Below are 23391 nucleotides of genomic sequence, written 5' to 3' on the forward strand. Positions count from 1 at the left end.
ACATGGTGGCGCGGCCAGGCCATGGGCCGCGCCGGCCTGTGGTCTGGCCCCACCTTGGGCCCTCTCAGCTCCTCCTTCTGGCTTCCTTCGTCATCTTGAAAAATAGGATTTTTGGTATAATTTCCTTCCACAGTTGATCTTCCGAAATATTGCGTTCTGACGGTGCTTTTTCCAGCAGAATCCTGGCTCCGGTGCTTGATCCTCCAATAATGATGAAACATGCAAAATAGATGAAATAACATAAGTATTGTGTCCAAATATGAAATATATCAATGAATAACAGCAAATTATGATATAAAATAGTGATGCAAATTGGACGTATCAGATAGCGGTCTATGTTCTTTGTCGTAATTCCCTAATTAAATCTCATAGTAGTCATCATGATATATGTATGTGCATCTCTATTTGTCAATTGCCCAACTATAATTTGTTCACCCAACATGCTATTTATCTTATTGGAGAGACACCACTAGTGAACTGTGAACCCCGGTCCATTCTTTTACATCTGAAATACAATCTACTGCAATCTCTGTTCTTTGTTGTTCATTGCAAACAAACATCATTCTCCACCCCATACGTTTAATCCTTTGTTTTCAGCAAGCCGGTGAGATTGACAACCTCACTGTTAAGTTGGGGCAAAGTATTGTGATTGTGTTGTGCAGGTTCCACGTTGGCGCCGGAATTCCTGGTGTTGCGCCGCACTACACTCCTTCACCAACAACCTTCACGTGGCCTTCATCTCCTACTGGTTCGATAACCTTGGTTTCTTACTAAGGGAAACTTGCTGCTGTACGCATCACACCTTCCTCTTGGGGTTCCCAACGGACGTGTCCTTCACGCGCCATCAATAACCCATGTTGTTTTTATTTTGCTACTGTTTTGTTGTGTCTTGGAAGTTGTTACTACTGTAGCAACCTCTCCTTATCATATTGTTGTGCCAAGTAAAGTCTTTGATAGTAAAGTTGATACTAGATTTAGATTCCTAAGCAGAAACAGATTTTTACCTGTCACGAATTTGAGTAGATCTCTCTGTAGGAAACTCGTAAAATGATGAAAAAATTCATGCGCGATCCTCAGATATGTACGCAACTTTCATTCAATTTGAGCTTTTACATCTGAACCTGTTAAGTGCCTCGAAAAAATTCGTCTTTACGGACTGTTCTGTTTTGACAGATTCTGCCTTTTATTTCACATTGCCTCCTTTACTGTGTTGAGTGGATTTCTTTGTTCCATTAACTTTCAGTAGCTTTGGGTAATGTCCAGAAGTATTAAGAATGATTGTGTCCTCTCTGATGTGAATTTTTGATTATGCACTAACCCTCTAATGAGTTTGTTTTGAGTTTGGTGTGGAGGAAGTTTTCAAGGGTCAAGAGAGGAGGATGATATAATATGATCTAGAAGAGTGAAAAGTCTAAGCTTGGGGATACCCCCGTGGTTCATCCCTGCATATTTCAAGAAGACTCAAGCATCTAAGCTTGGGGATGTCCAAGGCATCCCCTTCTTCATCGACAACTTATCAGGTCACCTCTAGTGAAACTATTTTTTATTCCGTCACATCTTATGTTCTTTACTTGGAGTGTCTGTTTGTTTTTGTTTTTGTTTTTGTTTGAATAAAATCGGATCCTAGCATTCCTTGTGTTGGAGAAAGACACGCTCCGCTTTTCCATATGAACACTGGTGTTCTTAGCTTTACTTTTAATGTTCGCGGCGAAGGTTGAAAACCGCTTCGTTGATTGCTATTTGGGTGGAAACAGAAAATGCTTCATGTGGTAATTGGTATATTGTCTTGAATAATTTGATACTTGGCAATTGTTTTGACCTCTCAAATAGATCATGTTTAAGCTCTTGCATCATGTAGTTTAAACCTATTAGTGGAGAACTACCGTAGAGCTTGTTGAAATTTGGATTGCATGATTGATCTCTCTACAGTCTAGATATTTTCTGGTAAAAGTGTTTGAGCAACAAGGAGACAGTGTAGAGTCTTATAATGCTTGCAATATGTTCTGATGTAAGTTTTTCTGTACCGGTTCATACTTGTGTTTTGCTTCAAACAACCTTGCTAGCCAAAGCCTTGTACTGAGAGGAAATGCTTCTCGTGCATCCAAAACCTTGAGCCAAAACTCATGTCATTTGTGTCCACCATAAATGCCTACTATGTGGTATTTTTCTGCCATTCCAAAGTAAATTTCTTGTGTGCTACCTTTAAAATTTCATTCCTTGTCTTTGCAATACATAGCTCATGGGAAAATAGCTTAAAAACTATTGTGGTATTGAATATGTTGCTTATGTATCTTATTTCTTATAAGTTGCTTGTTGAGCGGTAACCATTTTTCTGGGGACGCCATCAACTTTTTACACCTTTGTTGAATATCATGTGAGTTGCTATGCATGTTCGTCTTGTCCGAAGTAAGGGTGATTTATCATGATTAAATGGTTTGAGTATGCATATTGTTAGAGAAGAACATTGGGCCGCCAACCAAAGCCATGTATCATGGTGGAAGTTTCAGCTTGGACATTAATCCTCAATCTCTTATGAGAATATTATCTGTTGTTGAATGCTTAAGCATTAAAAAGAGGAGTCCATTATCTGTTTTCTATGTTGTCCCGGTATGGATGTCCTCAAGTTGAGATCTATCAAAACTGAGAAATCAAATGCGATCTATCTCCTTGGACTTTTGTACAGGTGGCATAGAGGTGCCCCTTTGTGACACTTGGCTTAAACATATGTAATGCAATGATAATCCATGAAAATCCGAGCTAATTAGGACAAGGTGCGTGCACTATTGGTATTCGATGCATGAGGCTTGTAACTTATAGGAGGTTTTATGCATAAAACATATGAATTATTACTACTGTTGACAAAATTATTTCCATGTTTTCAAAATAAAAAGCTCTAGCACATGAGTAATCCATGCTTCCCTCTGCGAAGGGCCTTTCTTTTACTTTATGTTGAGTCAGTTTACCTACTTCTTTCTATCTTAGAAGCAAACACTTGTGTCAACTGTGTGCATTGATTCTTACATGGTTACCTATTGCACTTGTTATATTGCTTTATGTTGACAACTATCCATGAGATATACATGTTACAAGTTGAAAGCAATTGCTAAAACTTAATCATCCTTTGTGTTGCTTCAAAACCTTCTATTAAGAATCTATTGCTTTATGAGTTAACTCTGATGCAAGACTTATTAATGCTTGTCTTGAAAGTACTATTCATGAAAAGTCTTTGCTATATGATTCAGTTGTTTAGTCATTATCTTTACCATTGCTTCGAATCACTTCATTCACTTCATATGCTTTACAATAGTATTGATCAAGATTATGATAGTAGCATGTCACTTCAGAAATTATCCTTGTTATCGTTTACCTACTCGAGGGCGAGTAGGAACTAAGCTTGGGGATGCTTGATACGTCTCAAACGTATCTATAATTTCTTATGTTCCATGCTAGTTATATGACAATACTCACGTGTTTTATATACACTTTATATCATTTTGATGCATTTTCCGGCACTAACCTATTAACAAGATGCCGAAGCGCCAGTTCCTGTTTTCTGCTGTTTTTGGTTTCAGAAATCCTACACACGAAATATTCTCGGAATTGGACGAAACAAAAGCCCACGGTCTTATTTTGCACGGAGCCTTCCAGAAGTCCGAAGAGGAGACGAAGAGGGGCGACGAGGCGGCCACACCCTAGGGGGGCGCGGCCCCACCCCTGGGCGCGCCGCCCTATGGGGTGGGCCCTTCGAGCGTCCCCCGACTCTGCCCCTTCGCCTATATATTCTCTCCATCACGAAAACCCTATCACCGAGAGCCACGATACGAGAAAAGTTCCAAAGACGCCGCCGCCGCCAATCCCATCTCGGGGGATTCAGGAGATCGCCTCCGGCACCCTGCCAGAGAGGGGAATCATCACCGGAGGGCTCTACATCATCATGCCCGCCTCCGGATTGATGCGTGAGTAGTTCATCCTTGGACTATGGGTCCATAGCAGTAGCTAGATGGTTGTCTTCTCCTCTTGTGCTATCATGTTTAGATCTTGTGAGCTGCCTATCATGATCAAGATCGTCTATTTGTAATGCTACATGTTGTGTTTGTTGGGATCCGATGAATATGGAATACTATGTCAAGTTGATTAATTGATCTATCATATATGTGTTGTTTATGTTCTTGCATGCTCTCCGTTGCTAGTAGAGGCTCTGGCCAAGTTGATACTTGTGACTCCAAGAGGGAGTATTTATGCTCGATAGTGGGTTCATGCCTCCATTGAATCTTGGACAGTGACAGAAAGTTCTAAGGTTGTGGATGTGTTGTTGCCACTAGGGATGAAACATCGATGCATTGTCTAAGGATATTTGTGTTGATTACATTACGCACAGTACTTAATGCAATTGTCTGTTGTTTGCAACTTAATACTGGAAGGGGTGCGGATGCTAACCCGAAGGTGGACTTTTTAGGCATAGATGCATGTTGGATAGCGGTCTATGTTCTTTGTCGTAATGCCCTAAGTAAATCTCATAGTAGGCATCATGATATGTATGTGCATTGTTACGCCCTCTCTATTTGTCAATTGCCCAACTGTAATTTGTTCACCCAACATGATATTTATTTTATTGGAGAGACACCACTAGTGAACTGTGGACCCCGGACCATTCTTTTACATCTGAAATACAATCTACTGCAATCTCTATTTTCTGTTATTTCTTCGCAAACAAACATCATTCTCCACACCATACGTTTAATCCTTTGTTTACAGCAAGCCGGTGAGATTGACAACCTCACTGTTAAGTTGGGGCAAAGTATTTTGATTGTGTTATGCAGGTTCCACGTTGGCGCCGGAATCCCTGGTGTTGCGCCGCACTACACTCCTCCACCAACAACCTTCACGTGGCCTTCATCTCCTACTGGTTCGATAACCTTGGTTTCTTTCTGAGGGAAAACTTACTGCTGTGTGCATCACACCTTCCTCTTGGGGTTCCCAACGGACGTGTGCATCACGCGCCATCACACCTCCACACTCGGTCACACGTACGGTGTTGATGACGACGTCCTTCTCCCCGTTCCAGCGGGCATCGGATGTAGTAGATCTTCCTCGAAATCCCGCCAGCACAACGGCGTGGTGACGGTGGTGGTGGAGATCTCCAGCAACGCTTCACCGTAAGCACCGCGGGAGAAATATGAGGAGGGAGTAGCTAGGGTTTGGGAGAGGGGGCACTTGGGGCACCGGCCTTGGGTGCCCTTGGGTGGTGCGGATGCTGTGGTGGCCGACCCCCTCCCCTCTCCCTCTCTTTATATAGGTGGAACCCCTAGGGTTGCCCAAAACCCCTTTGAAGTCCAACTCCAAAAACTGCCATAATGGGAAAACCTGGGTGGATTGGGATTGTTCCCTTTCCTTGTACCTTGGCCGGCCAAGGTGGTGGAGTCCATGACTCCACCTTCCCTCTTGGTTGGCCGGCTAGGGTTGGTGGAGTCCATTCGGGACTCCACCTTCCATAGTGATTTATTCCGGAAGATTCTAGAACATTCTAGTGCCTTCCATAAATGCACCGGATCTTTTCCAAACATGGAAAGTGACTTCCTATATATGAATCATATTCTCCGGACCATTCCGGAACTCCTCGTGATGTCCTGGATCCCATTCGAGACTCCGAACAATATTTGAACTCCATTCCATATTCCATATCTACTTAAAATGACATCAAACCTTAAGTGTGTCACCCTACGGTTCGAGAACTATGCGGACATGATCGAGATTCTTCTCCGATCAATAACTAATAGCGGGACCTGGAGATCCATAATAACTCCCACATATTCAACGATGACTTCGTGATCGAAAGAACCATTTACATATGATACCGATTCCCTTTGTCTCGCGATATTTTACTTATCCGAAGTTTGATCGTCGATATCTCCATACCTAGTTCAACCTCGTTACCGATAAGTACTCTTTACTTGTACCGTGATATGATATCCCTTCTGAGCCAGTCACATGCTTGCAAGCTAGTTGGATGTCATTCCACCAAGAGGGCCCAGAGTATATCTATCCGTAATTAGGATGGATAAATCACACTATTGATCCACGTGCTTCAACCTTATACTTTCCCCACCTTTATAACAACCCATTTACAAAGTAGTGTTTGGTGTCATCAAAGCATCCATCCAGTGTAGGTGATTAACATGATCTCATGGTCGAAGGATTAGGTTACTATGTATCTTAAAGCTTGAAGAACAACGAACTAAATGACTTGATCATATGCTACGCTTACTATGGGTGTATGTCCATCACATCATTCACCCAATGATATGACCTTGTTATTAATAACATTCAATGTTCATGATCATGAAACTATGATCATCTATTAAACAACAAGCTAGTTTAACAAAAGACTTACTAGGGACTCTTTTATGTTTACAAAACACACATGTATTAATGTTTCCGGTTAATACAATTATAGCATGAGATGCAAACATTTATCATAAACACAAAGATATAATAATAATCACTTTATTATTGCCTCTTGGGCATATCTCCAACATCCGCAACTGAGAGGGCCATGTCAGACACTGGTAAACCTAAGTATTTCATTGGAAGACTACCCTACGCTTCACTTTTCTGCCTGGGTGACCCTTGTCACCACCGCTTCGCTCTTTGAGAGGTTGATCTTGAGTCCCGACATATTCTCGAAACAAAGCAGAAGGATTTTAAGGTTGGCTACTCCCAAAGTAGATGGTTCCACCAGGATCATAGGATCATCCACATACTGCAGCAAAGAAGACAGATTTACTCAGCACCTAGCCACATGTGCGGAACCTTCTTCTTTCTCACAGATTTACTCAGCAGAAGCGTGATAACAGCAATAGATGACATGAAAGAGATGGAATTCAAGACAGAATACCATGTAGCGGGATGAGTACAGTATACATTACAACGGCGAAGAAGAAATATTTAAACGTTCCACACAGGTGGTAGTTTGTGCGTCACAATGACATGTCTAGGATATCCCCATCAAAGAAGACACCTTCCTTTCCTTCAGCCATCTTGCTATACCACTCGAAAAAATAATAACAATCAGAAGGTACACCACAACACAGCATACTACAACCAAGACAAAAATTGAAGTCTTGAACTTTCTGCAACTTCCAGCTGCATATGCCGTCAACAGAGCCAACAGGTCCAGTATCATGATGAAGTGCAATGCTTGGAGCGGAACCTTCTTCTTTCTCACAGATTTACTCAGCAGAAGCATGATAACCCCTGTAGATGACATGAAAGAGATGGAATTGAAGACAAAGAATACCATGTAGCGCCTGGAGTGTATGTCCTTCAGTACTGGGTTGCCAGCCTTGTAACCATCGGAAGTGTCATCAGGCCAGAAGCCGCCGGGTGGGTTCAGACCAGCTTGGTACGCAATAGATGCAGCAAGAACTGCAAGCAGCATCAAGTACTTGTATCTCTTCTTTTCCTTCTTCTCATTGATCTGGGGGGCTGACCCCGAAGCATTAATCTCCTGGTTTGCCTCATCTGAACTTTCAAGCAATTTCTCAGCATCAGTCTGTAGATGAGAAATCTTCTGCAACCATGTCCTTAAGGAGGTCAGTGGCCCTTCTAATGCACCTCTTGTTGATGAGAGTACGAGGACTTGGATCACAAGACATATTAGGACTACAGAAGCTATGGCAATGAGATAAAATACTGACTTTAATTTCCTACAGCTTCCTGCAGAATAAGCAACCAAGAGGGCGAGCAAACCTGCTAACAAGCACACACGCAGTGCATAAGACTTGATCCCACGCTCACATGACTCTCTATTGACAAGGAGTATAATAATTGCCACAGATGACACAAATGAGATGGCGTTCGAGTAGTAGAAAACATCGTAGTGCTTTGGGTGGCTGTCTTGAAGAGCTGGATTGCCTGGTTTGCCATCCATACTGCCATCCGGCCAAATGCCTCCTGGAGGGTTCAGGCCAGCTTGGTATGTGATAGTTGCTGCCAGAATAGCAAGAACAAAGAGAAAATTACGCCGCTGCTCCAAGTCCTTCTCACTAGCAGCTCTTTTATCATTATCGGTCCGGGGTGATTCTGACAGCACATACTGTATCCTCTTGGCAACACATTCTTTCCACCATCGAGGGATTATAAGCACAGATACTAAAACATGAAGACATACATATGCAACAACAGGAAATATCACCACTGATATGTAAATTGTTTTTGTTTTCTCCCTGCAGCTCCCAACAATAAAAGCCCCCATTAGAGCAAGCAAGTCAGTTATCATTGCTGTCTGTAGTGAGCGGCGTTCTATAACCCTATTGCTCATGTTCCTGCTCAGGAGCATAAGGATCATGACAAGGGAGGCTGCAAAGGCAGTGGCATTCAAATAAAAGAAAGCAAGGTATCTCTTATGGCAACTGTCGTGAAGAATGGGATCGCCAGCCAAATGATCAGTGGCATTTGATGTCCAGAAACCACCTGGTGGATTTAGACCAGCTTGATATGTCAAAGACACTGCAAGAATTGCAAGAAATAGTAGGTAAGTGCGTGACTTCTTAAGAAGAACCTCCTCTGTATTTCTACTGGTACAACTTCTCTCTTGATGCTTTTCTATGCTATCTGCATGGCTGCAGGGTGAACTAAATCGCACCTCAGAGGATTTCTCCATCGTCCAATGGTCAACATCTGTTATCAGGTCAGCAGATGCATTTTGGTCCACCAAGCCCTGCGGTCTCAGAATATCTTGCGTGGGCTTTCCACTGTCGCTTGACGAAGACGGTTCCATGGGGATTGCAACCTTCTGACTGCCACCAGATTGTACTTCCATTGCAGCTTGCTCACTTCCATCAGTTTGAGTCAGCGATCTGGACATGCTATCCAGATCACTTGCTAATGCTGCAGATCTCGCATCTCCGGTCGATACAAGATTGATGTCCGCAGGGCAGCATTGCAAATTGGACATGCCTTCTGCTTCTGTCTCTCGACTTACATGCTCTGTATTTTTCTGGTGACTGTCCCATGGCCATGACAGCATACGCAGAAACTCATTAAATGCTGGCTTCACCTCCTTATATATCCAGTCTGTTGCAGTTTTGGATTGAAGAAACACAACAAGGACCAGAACACAGATTAGAACCACAACAATTATGAGTACCACTGCCACCGATGTTGCAACATCCCTTGAGCACCCTGCGGCATAAGCGCCAATGAGGCCAAGCAGATCAACTACGACACACACAAACAAAGCTCCAGTACTTATCCCATGAGTGCTCAAATCCGTGCTCAGAAGCAGTATGACAGTGACCAGAGATGCCACAAAAGAAGTGGCATTGCAGCACGTGAAAATATCGAAGCGGAGGAGGTTGTGCCTGCGGAGAACAAAAGTACCTGGGCGGTATCCATGACCATTTGCACCCCAAAAGCCACCAGGTGGACTCATCCCAGCTTGGTATGTGATAGTAGCAGCAAAAGTTGCAAGCATCAATATGAACTTGCGAGCTTCCTCAATTTCCTTTTGCTCATAACCGCCATTACTTTGCCCATCAACACGAGGTACATGGCATATTGATAGCATCTGATTTAGCATGCCTCGCAGCTTCTCTAGAATGGGCTGCAGGAAGTTTTGCACCAGTTCTTTCAACCCCTTTGGAACTACCGTTATAAATACTAGAATATGAATCCCAACATAGACAAAAACAGCACAAACTAGCACCAATATGAAAACAGAGGACCTTATTGCTCTGCAACTCCCTGCGGCATATGACCCCATAAGACTGAAAAGGTCTATTATCATGGTTACCTGCATGGAGCGAAGCCATACACGCTTACTTGCCACTCCCCTACTCAGAAGAAAGATGATCAAGATGAGAGAAGCAGCAAAGGCTGTGGCGTTGCAGTAGAAGAAGGCTTCATATCGTCGGAAGAATGTAACCGGAAGGAGAGGATCACCGGCAACAGCGTTGTAGTGAAGACTGTTGTCCATCTGAAATCCCCCTGGTGGGCTCAATCCAGCATTGTAGGTGACACTGACAGCTAGCACGGCCAGAAGTAGCAAATACTTACGCAGCCTCCACAAGAATTCAAAATCAGCCTTGATTGTGGATTCAGGACTACTGTTGCTGACTCCCTTGACCTTCTGCATGATTCCGCTGCCAGTTGCTTGATCTGCCATCTGACTATTGCCTGGTTTCAAAGTAGCCGTGCTGTTCATCAACTGTATGGTGGCAGGCTCGGGCTGCTCGATGTCTGGCACGGCAGGATCATTTCTCGACCGAGGCTGAATGGGTGCGCCGTGCTCCGCCATGGCATGAGGATGGACCGACAGGCACCAACTCAGATAAGTGAGCAACCCAAGATACCTCCAGCAGCCAAAGATACCCCGAGGTTGGTGTGAGCAAGAAGCAGTGCGGATATGAGAATGGTACACACAGGAGAAGACCTGACCAGTGAATTCAATGCATGAACGAGAAGCATAGAAAGCTTTCAAGAGAAAACATGGAGATGCAGAGTACTTTCAAGGAATGCTGAGGTTGCTGCCTGACGACCCAAAGATAACCACGTTTACATACTGCAGTGTAGCATAGATGCTCAGGTTGGGCTTGATAAGAATCTGGGTCCACGTTGCAAACTTGTAAATGAGTGATAGGTTGGGCTAGTTGGGTCGATGATGAGCATCCAGACAGAAACGATTGGTACCCGCATTCGCAGAATCATTCCAGGACCACTTAAAATTTGGAATAAGATTCCTGCTTTACAAACCAAAAGCGACAATACAAAAGTTTTAGGAGCAGCACAAACATTTCGTCGAGGGTAAGGAAGCGTGGCAAGACTGCATACCATAGCAGAGTATAGAAGAAGTTGATATCATGTTGGAGTATAAATTTGTATAAATATGAATGGTGTCAGTCGAGAGCTCAGTTTTTTGGTTGCAAAGGAACACCATACCTGGACAAGGAAAGCAGAGAAGTCTGCTCTGCTCTGCAGTGCTCAAAGATGGTTCAGCCTGGACTGGAGAGCCCTACAGCCAGAGTAATGCATTGACCACAGTCCACGTCGGTCCTGTCGCTGCTCAGTTTATGGCGGTTCAGTCGGGCGTACACTGGTGTGGGCGGGCCACCGAGCAAGCACCCCACGCCTCCGTTCGGACCTCGCCGCAACCGCCACTCCACTTGGACATTCCTCCGAACACCTCGACTGCACGGGGTGGGCGGCGGCGCCAAGGGCAAGGTAGTACTTGGATAGCTAGGTCGCGCAAGCTCCCCCGTTGGCTGCCGTGCTCCATCGATCGGGTCCCGTCGAAGTTGACATGAAGTCGATCTTTGACTTGGTGGCGTGCCGTCGTCGACGTCGGGCACTCGGGCCGCCGTTCTTTTCTGCCTGGGTGGTGGAGAAGGAGAACGGGTCCCCTACTTAGGCCATCTTCAATTTTAGACGCAAAAATGTCCTCGTGTTTGTATGCGTCTGTCCCTTCTCCAGCGGTAGGGACGTATTTTTTGACCACATGCATGATTAGGGAGGAGAGAGAAAAAAATTCTATTTGTGTGGCTAGCAATGGCCAGCACATGGGTCGGATTTACACAGAAATAACCCTTTTCTGAAACTATAGCACAGACTGACCCTCCAGCAAAACTATTTCAGCCATCTAACCCTTTTGTGTAGCGCCCCTCACATCGGCGCCACACATCGACGTGGCGCCCTCGACGCTGAGCTGTGCGCCGATCCGACGTGGCAGGATGTGTGGCGCCGCTCCCATCGGCGCCACACGGTGAAACTGTGGCGTCGCTCGGAAGGCGCCACACATCTACTTAAGTGTGGCTCCCGCGCCCGCCCCAGCCCGAGCTCTCCTTCTTCTTTCTTTCTCTCCTCTCTGCTTCTCCTCCAACTGCCACCGCCGGCCGGCTCTCCTCCGCCCCCCACCAAATCCTCCACGGATTGGACAGATCTGACCGGCCAAATCCATCCCCATACAATCCTCAAGGTATTCCCCTTCGTTGCCCTTCGATTCATCCAAGATTTGCTCCGATTTAATTCGATTTAGACATGGAACCTAGATTGGAAATGTTGGTTGTTGAATCTATATTGATGTGTATGTGTTGAAATTGATATCCTCATGTATCTATGTGTTGAAACCCTAGATTTGTGGAAACCCTAGACATCAAATTTCATGAATGTGTATGTGTAGGAACCCTGGATATGTATTTATCCATATTCTTATGCAAATGCATTCAAATGTGTTACATATGCCTATTATTTGTGATGGAATAACTCATATTTGTTAGGAATGGCTCATAATATGGTTTTTTTATCCCTAGATATGTATGTAAATGTTTGTATGTGATGTATGTGTGATGCCTTATTTGGATATATTCTCATGTATGTGTTGCTCATATTTGTTAGGAATGGCTCATAATATGGTGTATTTGTGTAAACATGTAGGATGGTGTGGCTCCTAGATCAAGAGTATGACAGGGATCACCGGGCTTTTCATATGACGGAGAGGAGAACGGATCTTCACCCTTTGAAGATTCGTTACCATGGCACAGTGGATATGGCGTATGACGAGAGGTACATGGAGTTCATACAGCCCACTGGTCTTCTCCCGTTCATCACGCTTGTAAGCCGTGGGGGGCCGAACATGAACGCCACGGCACTCACCGCCCTTGTCGACCGGTGGAGGCCGGAGACGCACATCTTCCACTTGAGGGCCGGCGAGATGACCCCTACTCTTCAGGATGTCTCAATGATACTTGGACTTCCTATTCAGGGCGAGCCAATGTGTATGAACACAGCTTCTGAGGCGCTTATTGGCATGGCTCCTCCGGCGCCAGCAAATCCAAAGGAGAGAGCTCCCGCCGGCGCACCTTTCTCTTGGATTAGGCTTAACTTTGGAGAATGCCCGGAAGGGGCCAACGAGGACACTATCAAGACATACACCCGCGTGTACTTGTGGTACATGATTTCGAGGACTCTCTTTCCTGACAGTGGTGGGAAGCTGGCCCATTGGTGTTGGCTCAAGGCGCTTACGGTGTTGGAACACCGGTGGAGTTGGGGAACAGCGGCACTTGCGTAACTCTACCGGCAGGTGATGATTTGTTGTATGCACTATTCTTCTATAGTAGTGTGCTAGACAAAGTACTAACCAAATGTCTTATTTACGCAGTTGGACGAAGCTTGTCGCAGAACTGGGAGCGGTGGTATTGGTAGATGCTTGCTCCTACTTTCTGTGTGGAGCTGGGACCGCCTATCAGTTGGGCGGCCCAGGGCACTCACAGAGAGGCCATGGCCTCATTACCGGAACAACCCTGATCGGGAGCCGACTTGGGCATTTCTTTGGGACAATGTCTCGGAGATGACGAGCGATCCAAAGATGATGTACATGCACTACACTGAAGAGTGAAGGAGATATGCCCAAGAGGCAATAATAAAAGTGGTTATTATATATCTTTATGTTTATGATAAATGTTTATATATCATGCTATAATTGTATTAACCGAAACATTAGTACATGTGTGATATGTAGACAAACAAAGAAGTCCCTAGTATGCCTCTTAACTAGCTTGTTGATTAATGGATGATTAGTTTCATAATCATGAACATTGGATGTTATTAATAACAAGGTTATATCATTGTATGAATGATGTAATGGACACACCCAATTAAGCGTAGCATATGATCTCGTCATTAAGTTATTTCCTATAAGCTTTCGATACATAGTTACCTAGTCCTTATGACCATGAGATCATGTATATCACTTATATCGGAAAGGTACTTTGATTACACCAAACGCCACTGCGTAAATGGGTGGTTATAAAGGTGGGATTAAGTATCCGGAAAGTATGAGTTGAGGCATATGGATCAACAGTGGGATTTGTCCATTCCGATGACGGATAGATATACTCTGGGCCCTCTCGGTGGAATGTCGTCTAATGTCTTGCAAGCATATAAATAAGTTCATAAGAGACCACATACCACGGTACGAGTAAAGAGTACTTGTCAGGAGACGAGGTTGAACAAGGTATAGAGTGATACCGATGATCAAACCTCGGACAAGTAAAATATCGCGTGACAAAGAGAATTGGTATCGTAGGTGAATGGTTCATTCGATCACTGAAGTCATCGTTGAATATGTGGGAGCCATTATGGATCTCCAGATCCCGCTAGTGGTTATTGGTCGGAGTGAGTACTCAACCATGTCCGCATAGTTCACGAACCGTAGGGTGACACACTTAAAGTTGGATGTTGAAATGGTAGAACTTGAATATGGAATGGAGTTCGAATATTTGTTCGGAGTCCCGGATGAGATCCCGGACATCACGAGGAGTTCCGGAATGGTCCGGAGAATAAGATTCATATATAGGAAGTCATACTCCAAGTTTGGAAATGATCCGGTGCATTTATGGCAGGTTCTAGAAGGTTCTAGAAAAGTCCGGAAGAATGGCACTTTGGAAAGTGGAGTCCCGAAGAGACTCCACTTGCATGACCAGCCAACCCTAAAGGGGAGGAGTCCAAGGTGGACTCCCCTAGGGTGGCCGGCCAACCCACCTCAAGGAAAGGTGGGAATCCCACCTTGGGTGGGACTCCCTCCTTGAGTAGGTTTCCCACATATGGGATGTTTTAGTGTTGGGGTCTTATTCGAAGACTTGGACTAGAACTCTTGGGGCTTCCACCTATATAATGAGGGGCATAGAGAGGGGGCTGACCACTTCAAGCCTCAGCCTTGGCCGCACCCCTTAGAGGGCCGGCGCCCAACCCCCCTCTCTCCCCAAACCCTAGCGGTCTCTCTCCTCCACCACATCCCGCACGCTTAAGCGAAGCTCCGCCGGATTTCTCCACCACCACCGACACCACGCCGTCGTGCTGTCGGATTCAAGAGGAGCTACTACTTCCGCTGCCCGCTGGAACGGGGAGGTGGACGTCGTCTTCATCAACAACCGAACGTGTGACCGAGTACGGAGGTGCTGCCCGTTCGTGGCGCCGGAAGCGATCGTGATCAAGATCTTCTACGCGCTTTTGCAAGCGGCAAGTGAACGTCTACCGCAGCAACAAGAGCCTCATCTTGTAGGCTTTGGAATCTCTTCAAGGGTGAGACTCGATACCCCCTCGTTGCTACCGTCTTCTAGATTGCATCTTGGCTTGGATTGCGTGTTCGCGGTAGGAAATTTTTTGTTTTCTATGCAACGTTATCCTACAAAGAGTTGGACACTCTTACCGCTGAGCAGGTGGATTGGGAGCCATATGGTACCTACTACCATATTGGCGCGGGGATGGCTGACCTCAACCCCAAGTGCCTTGAGGAGGCGCGTTTCTGGCGGCGTTGCCCACTCATATGCATGTGGCTAGTTGAATACCACCAACCGCACAGAGTGATGAGACAGTTTGGGCTGTATCAGGAGAGCCCACCTCAGTGGCAAGACACGGACCACGCGTTTCATAGGTAAACTTCTTGAATCATGCGATGAAAGTTTGTTGATTGAAGAGATAGAATCTAACTTCTTGATTCTTGAAGGCTTGATAGGCAGCGGCAGAGGAAGATCACAAATTGGCATGTCCATCATAGCGGCCACGTCACAGCGTTCCAACACTGTTTGGAGGCGGTACGGAATGCTGGCCATGTGGAGATTGTGCCTCACGACTTGGCCTCTTTCAACAACTATCTCCAATGGTTTCATCAAAGCACGTGTACCGAGTTAGTGAAACCCGCGTATGATGACGACATCTTGGACGACCCCATCGAGTTCGATGAGGTTGTGCAAAGCCAGCACGACATCTATGCTCGCAAAGGAAGATCGACTTCTATTGCTTCCGAGCTGAACTTCGTGGTAACGTATTCTCTCATTAGCTAGTACATCATCTACATTGGCATGTGGTCGCTTAAATTGTGTATAATATGTTTGTCACAGCGGTCCGAGATCCAGAAAACAGCTGACGAGTGCGAGGTGATTTGGGATCAGAGCCGTAGAGATGAAAAGCCTATCGGACCGTTGCGGCATTTCATTAAGGTAGAATCACCAACTTTGAATATAAGCTATTACGTTCGGGTGGCTTTGTAACCATGACTTCCATGACGCAGAACACTGCACGAAAGATGCGGCGGTTAGCAAACTTGCTAGGTTGCCGCGACGGCGAAATTGCCTCATCCTCTTCTGAAGAGGCGGAGGTATGGACTATTTTGTTGCCGTCAAACATGTGCTTACTAGTTTAAACTTTTTGTAATCTCATGTGTTCATGTTTCTGAAGATTCCTGAAGACGACACCATCCTGAGTCAAGGCATTGTGAGTCAACACAAGAAGCAAGCCACACGGTCTGCGTACCAGTTGAAGCCAAGGGGCAAGGCTCCAGCCCGATACACTCCGGATGATTATGTCAACCGAGGAAAGAAGGATGGTGCAAATCGTTTGTGGAAAAGAAGGATGGTGCAAATCGTTTGTGTACGGACTATCGAAAGCTTAACGATGTCACCATCAAAAACAAATACCCCCTACCCAAGATCGTAGATTTGTTTGATCAACTCACCGGAGCCAAAGTTTTCTCCAAGATCGACCTTAGAACGGGATATCATCAACTGAAGATCCGAGCCACCGACATTCCAAAAACTGCCTTTACCACTAGATATGGGTTGTATGAGTACAACGTCATGTCGTTTGGACTGACCAATGCCCCCGCTTACTTCATGAATCTCATGAATACGATCTTCATGAACTTTTTGGACAAGTTTGTCGTTGTTTTCATCGACGACATTCTCGTATACTCCAAGTCCGAAGAGGAACATGAACATGATTTGGAGTCTGTCCTAGAAACCCTTAGACAGCACCAGTTGTATGCCAAGTTCAGCAAGTGTGAGTTCTGGCTGAAGGAAGTAGGATTCCTGGGACACATCTTGTCCGCAGGAGGTATTGCCATAGATCCCGCAAAGATAAAAACTGTTATGGAATGGAAAGCCCCCACCACCCAAACCGAGGTCCGCGCTTTTCTTGGATTAGCCGGATATTACCGAAGATTTGTAGAAGGCTTTTCGAGCATCGCTCGACCAATGACCCAACTGTTGAAGAAGGACAAGAAGTTTGAGTGGACTGACAAATGTGAAGAGAGCTTCCAACAGCTCAAGAGTAGACTGACAACCGCCCCAATCCTGATCATGCCCGATATCACTAAGCCCTTTGACGTATATTGCGACGCCTCCAAGATTGGTCTTGGATGTGTGCTTATGCAAGAAGGCAAGGTTGTATCCTACCTTTCCAGACAGCTCAAGCAACCTGGTGGATTTAGACCAGCTTGATATGTCAAAGACACTGCAAGAATTGCAAGAAATAGTAGGTAAGTGCGTGACTTCTTAAGAAGAACCTCCTCTGTATTTCTACTGGTACAACTTCTCTCTTGATGCTTTTCTATGCTATCTGCATGGCTGCAGGGTGAACTAAATCGCACCTCAGAGGATTTCTCCATCGTCCAATGGTCAACATCTGTTATCAGGTCAGCAGATGCATTTTGGTCCACCAAGCCCTGCGGTCTCAGAATATCTTGCGTGGGCTTTCCACTGTCGCTTGACGAAGACGGTTCCATGGGGATTGCAACCTTCTGACTGCCACCAGATTGTACTTCCATTGCAGCTTGCTCACTTCCATCAGTTTGAGTCAGCGATCTGGACATGCTATCCAGATCACTTGCTAATGCTGCAGATCTCGCATCTCCGGTCGATACAAGATTGATGTCCGCAGGGCAGCATTGCAAATTGGACATGCCTTCTGCTTCTGTCTCTCGACTTACATGCTCTGTATTTTTCTGGTGACTGTCCCATGGCCATGACAGCATACGCAGAAACTCATTAAATGCTGGCTTCACCTCCTTATATATCCAGTCTGTTGCAGTTTTGGATTGAAGAAACACAACAAGGACCAGAACACAGATTAGAACCACAACAATTATGAGTACCACTGCCACCGATGTTGCAACATCCCTTGAGCACCCTGCGGCATAAGCGCCAATGAGGCCAAGCAGATCAACTACGACACACACAAACAAAGCTCCAGTACTTATCCCATGAGTGCTCAAATCCGTGCTCAGAAGCAGTATGACAGTGACCAGAGATGCCACAAAAGAAGTGGGCATTGCAGCACGTGAAAATATCGAAGCGGAGGAGGTTGTGCCTGCGGAGAACAAAAGTACCTGGGCGGTATCCATGACCATTTGCACCCCAAAAGCCACCAGGTGGACTCATCCCAGCTTGGTATGTGATAGTAGCAGCAAAAGTTGCAAGCATCAATATGAACTTGCGAGCTTCCTCAATTTCCTTTTGCTCATAACCGCCATTACTTTGCCCATCAACACGAGGTACATGGCATATTGATAGCATCTGATTTAGCATGCCTCGCAGCTTCTCTAGAATGGGCTGCAGGAAGTTTTGCACCAGTTCTTTCAACCCCTTTGGAACTACCGTTATAAATACTAGAATATGAATCCCAACATAGACAAAAACAGCACAAACTAGCACCAATATGAAAACAGAGGACCTTATTGCTCTGCAACTCCCTGCGGCATATGACCCCATAAGACTGAAAAGGTCTATTATCATGGTTACCTGCATGGAGCGAAGCCATACACGCTTACTTGCCACTCCCCTACTCAGAAGAAAGATGATCAAGATGAGAGAAGCAGCAAAGGCTGTGGCGTTGCAGTAGAAGAAGGCTTCATATCGTCGGAAGAATGTAACCGGAAGGAGAGGATCACCGGCAACAGCGTTGTAGTGAAGACTGTTGTCCATCTGAAATCCCCCTGGTGGGCTCAATCCAGCATTGTAGGTGACACTGACAGCTAGCACGGCCAGAAGTAGCAAATACTTACGCAGCCTCCACAAGAATTCAAAATCAGCCTTGATTGTGGATTCAGGACTACTGTTGCTGACTCCCTTGACCTTCTGCATGATTCCGCTGCCAGTTGCTTGATCTGCCATCTGACTATTGCCTGGTTTCAAAGTAGCCGTGCTGTTCATCAACTGTATGGTGGCAGGCTCGGGCTGCTCGATGTCTGGCACGGCAGGATCATTTCTCGACCGAGGCTGAATGGGTGCGCCGTGCTCCGCCATGGCATGAGGATGGACCGACAGGCACCAACTCAGATAAGTGAGCAACCCAAGATACCTCCAGCAGCCAAAGATACCCCGAGGTTGGTGTGAGCAAGAAGCAGTGCGGATATGAGAATGGTACACACAGGAGAAGACCTGACCAGTGAATTCAATGCATGAACGAGAAGCATAGAAAGCTTTCAAGAGAAAACATGGAGATGCAGAGTACTTTCAAGGAATGCTGAGGTTGCTGCCTGACGACCCAAAGATAACCACGTTTACATACTGCAGTGTAGCATAGATGCTCAGGTTGGGCTTGATAAGAATCTGGGTCCACGTTGCAAACTTGTAAATGAGTGATAGGTTGGGCTAGTTGGGTCGATGGTGAGCATCCAGACAGAAACGATTGGTACCCGCATTCGCAGAATCATTCCAGGACCACTTAAAATTTGGAATAAGATTCCTGCTTTACAAACCAAAAGCGACAATACAAAAGTTTTAGGAGCAGCACAAACATTTCGTCGAGGGTAAGGAAGCGTGGCAAGACTGCATACCATAGCAGAGTATAGAAGAAGTTGATATCATGTTGGAGTATAAATTTGTATAAATATGAATGGTGTCAGTCGAGAGCTCAGTTTTTTGGTTGCAAAGGAACACCATACCTGGACAAGGAAAGCAGAGAAGTCTGCTCTGCTCTGCAGTGCTCAAAGATGGTTCAGCCTGGACTGGAGAGCCCTACAGCCAGAGTAATGCATTGACCACAGTCCACGTCGGTCCTGTCGCTGCTCAGTTTATGGCGGTTCAGTCGGGCGTACACTGGTGTGGGCGGGCCACCGAGCAAGCACCCCACGCCTCCGTTCGGACCTCGCCGCAACCGCCACTCCACTTGGACATTCCTCCGAACACCTCGACTGCACGGGGTGGGCGGCGGCGCCAAGGGCAAGGTAGTACTTGGATAGCTAGGTCGCGCAAGCTCCCCCGTTGGCTGCCGTGCTCCATCGATCGGGTCCCGTCGAAGTTGACGTGAAGTCGATCTTTGACTTGGTGGCGTGCCGTCGTCGACGTCGGGCACTCGGGCCGCCGTTCTTTTCTGCCTGGGTGGTGGAGAAGGAGAACGGGTCCCCTACTTAGGCCATCTTCAATTTTAGACGCAAAAATGTCCTCGTGTTTGTATGCGTCTGTCCCTTCTCCAGCGGTAGGGACGTATTTTTTGACCACATGCATGATTAGGGAGGAGAGAGAAAAAAATTCTATTTGTGTGGCTAGCAATGGCCAAAGCACATGGGTCGGATTTACACAGAAATAACCCTTTTACGAAACTATAGCACAGACTGACCCTCCAGCAAAACTATTTCAGCCATCTAACCCTTTTGTGTAGCGCCCCTCACATCGGCGCCACACATCGACGTGGCGCCCTCGACGCTGAGCTGTGCGCCGATCCGACGTGGCAGGATGTGTGGCGCCGCTCCCATCGGCGCCACACGGTGAAACTGTGGCGTAGCTCGGAAGGCGCCACACATCTACTTAAGTGTGGCTCCCGCGCCCGCCCCAGCCCGAGCTCTCCTTCTTCTTTCTTTCTCTCCTCTCTGCTTCTCCTCCAACTGCCACCGCCGGCCGGCTCTCCTCCGCCCCCCACCAAATCCTCCACGGATTGGACAGATCTGACCGGCCAAATCCATCCCCATACAATCCTCAAGGTATTCCCCTTCGTTGCCCTTCGATTCATCCAAGATTTGCTCCGATTTAATTCGATTTAGACATGGAACCTAGATTGGAAATGTTGGTTGTTGAATCTATATTGATGTGTATGTGTTGAAATTGATATCCTCATGTATCTATGTGTTGAAACCCTAGATTTGTGGAAACCCTAGACATCAAATTTCATGAATGTGTATGTGTAGGAACCCTAGATATGTATTTATCCATATTCTTATGCAAATGCATTCAAATGTGTTACATATGCCTATTATTTGTGATGGAATAACTCATATTTGTTAGGAATGGCTCATAATATGGTTTTTTTATCCCTAGATATGTATGTAAATGTTTGTATGTGATGTATGTGTGATGCCTTATTTGGATATATTCTCATGTATGTGTTGCTCATATTTGTTAGGAATGGCTCATAATATGGTGTATTTGTGTAAACATGTAGGATGGTGTGGCTCCTAGATCAAGAGTATGACAGGGATCACCGGGCTTTTCATAAGACGGAGAGGAGAACGGATCTTCACCCTTTGAAGATTCGTTACCATGGCACAGTGGATATGGCGTATGACGAGAGGTACATGGAGTTCATACAGCCCACTGGTCTTCTCCCGTTCATCACGCTTGTAAGCCGTGGGGGGCCGAACATGAACGCCGCGGCACTCACCGCCCTTGTCGACCGGTGGAGGCCGGAGACGCACACCTTCCACTTGAGGGCCGGCGAGATGACCCCTACTCTTCAGGATGTCTCAATGATACTTCGACTTCCTATTCAGGGCGAGCCAATGTGTATGAACACAGCTTCTGAGGCGCTTATTGGCATGGCTCCTCCGGCGCCAGCAAATCCAAAGGAGAGAGCTCCCGCCGGCGCACCTTTCTCTTGGATTAGGCTTAACTTTGGAGAATGCCCGGAAGGGGCCAACGAGGACACTATCAAGACATACACCCGCGTGTACTTGTGGTACATGATTTCGAGGACTCTCTTTCCTGACAGTGGTGGGAAGCTGGCCCATTGGTGTTGGCTCAAGGCGCTTACGGTGTTGGAACACCGGTGGAGTTGGGGAACAGCGGCACTTGCGTAACTCTACCGGCAGGTGATGATTTGTTGTATGCACTATTCTTCTATAGTAGTGTGCTAGACAAAGTACTAACCAAATGTCTTATTTACGCAGTTGGACGAAGCTTGTCGCAGAACTGGGAGCGGTGGTATTGGTAGATGCTTGCTCCTACTTTCTGTGTGGAGCTGGGACCGCCTATCAGTTGGGCGGCCCAGGGCACTCACAGAGAGGCCATGGCCTCATTACCGGAACAACCCTGATTGGGAGCCGACTTGGGCATTTCTTTGGGACAATGTCTCGGAGATGACGAGCGATCCAAAGATGATGTACATGCACTACACTGAAGAGTGAAGGAGATATGCCCAAGAGGCAATAATAAAAGTGGTTATTATATATCTTTATGTTTATGATAAATGTTTATATATCATGCTATAATTGTATTAACCGAAACATTAGTACATGTGTGATATGTAGACAAACAAAGAAGTCCCTAGTATGCCTCTTAACTAGCTTGTTGATTAATGGATGATTAGTTTCATAATCATGAACATTGGATGTTATTAATAACAAGGTTATATCATTGTATGAATGATGTAATGGACACACCCAATTAAGCGTAGCATATGATCTCGTCATTAAGTTATTTCCTATAAGCTTTCGATACATAGTTACCTAGTCCTTATGACCATGAGATCATGTATATCACTTATATCGGAAAGGTACTTTGATTACACCAAATGCCACTGCGTAAATGGGTGGTTATAAAGGTGGGATTAAGTATCCGGAAAGTATGAGTTGAGGCATATGGATCAACAGTGGGATTTGTCCATTCCGATGACGGATAGATATACTCTGGACCCTCTCGGTGGAATGTCGTCTAATGTCTTGCAAGCATATAAATAAGTTCATAAGAGACCACATACCACGGTACGAGTAAAGAGTACTTGTCAGGAGACGAGGTTGAACAAGGTATAGAGTGATACCGATGATCAAACCTCGGACAAGTAAAATATCGCGTGACAAAGAGAATTGGTATCGTAGGTGAATGGTTCATTCGATCACCGAAGTCATCGTTGAATATGTGGGAGCCATTATGGATCTCCAGATCCCGCTAGTGGTTATTGGTCGGAGTGAGTACTCAACCATGTCCGCATAGTTCACGAACCGTAGGGTGACACACTTAAAGTTGGATGTTGAAATGGTAGAACTTGAATATGGAATGGAGTTCGAATATTTGTTCGGAGTCCCGGATGAGATCTCGGACATCACGAGGAGTTCCGGAATGGTCCGGAGAATAAGATTCATATATAGGAAGTCATACTCCAAGTTTGGAAATGATCCGGTGCATTTATGGCAGGTTCTAGAAGGTTCTAGAAAAGTCCGGAAGAATGGCACTTTGGAAAGTGGAGTCCCGAAGAGACTCCACTTGCATGACCAGCCAACCCTAAAGGGGAGGAGTCCAAGGTGGACTCCCCTAGGGTGGCCGGCCAACCCACCTCAAGGAAAGGTGGGAATCCCACCTTGGGTGGGACTCCCTCCTTGAGTAGGTTTCCCACATATGGGATGTTTTAGTG

The 23391-nt window shown here is 45.9% G+C and overlaps 1 protein-coding gene and 1 pseudogene across 1 annotated transcript; both read right to left on the reverse strand.

Moving 5' to 3' along the window:
• Positions 1-6861: 6861 nt before the first annotated feature.
• On the reverse strand, positions 6862-10685 carry LOC127317184 (uncharacterized). The gene has a single exon (XM_051347707.2). It carries the CDS (start codon positions 10295-10297, stop codon positions 6992-6994), a length of 3306 nt encoding a protein of 1101 aa, XP_051203667.1. The 5' UTR covers positions 10298-10685; the 3' UTR covers positions 6862-6991.
• Positions 10686-17180: 6495 nt separating this feature from the next.
• Positions 17181-19412, reverse strand: LOC139833884 (uncharacterized; annotated as a pseudogene).
• Positions 19413-23391: the final 3979 nt, after the last annotated feature.

The sequence above is a fragment of the Lolium perenne genome, chromosome 7 (assembly GCF_019359855.2).
Source record: "Lolium perenne isolate Kyuss_39 chromosome 7, Kyuss_2.0, whole genome shotgun sequence".
Taxonomy (NCBI): domain Eukaryota; kingdom Viridiplantae; phylum Streptophyta; class Magnoliopsida; order Poales; family Poaceae; genus Lolium; species Lolium perenne.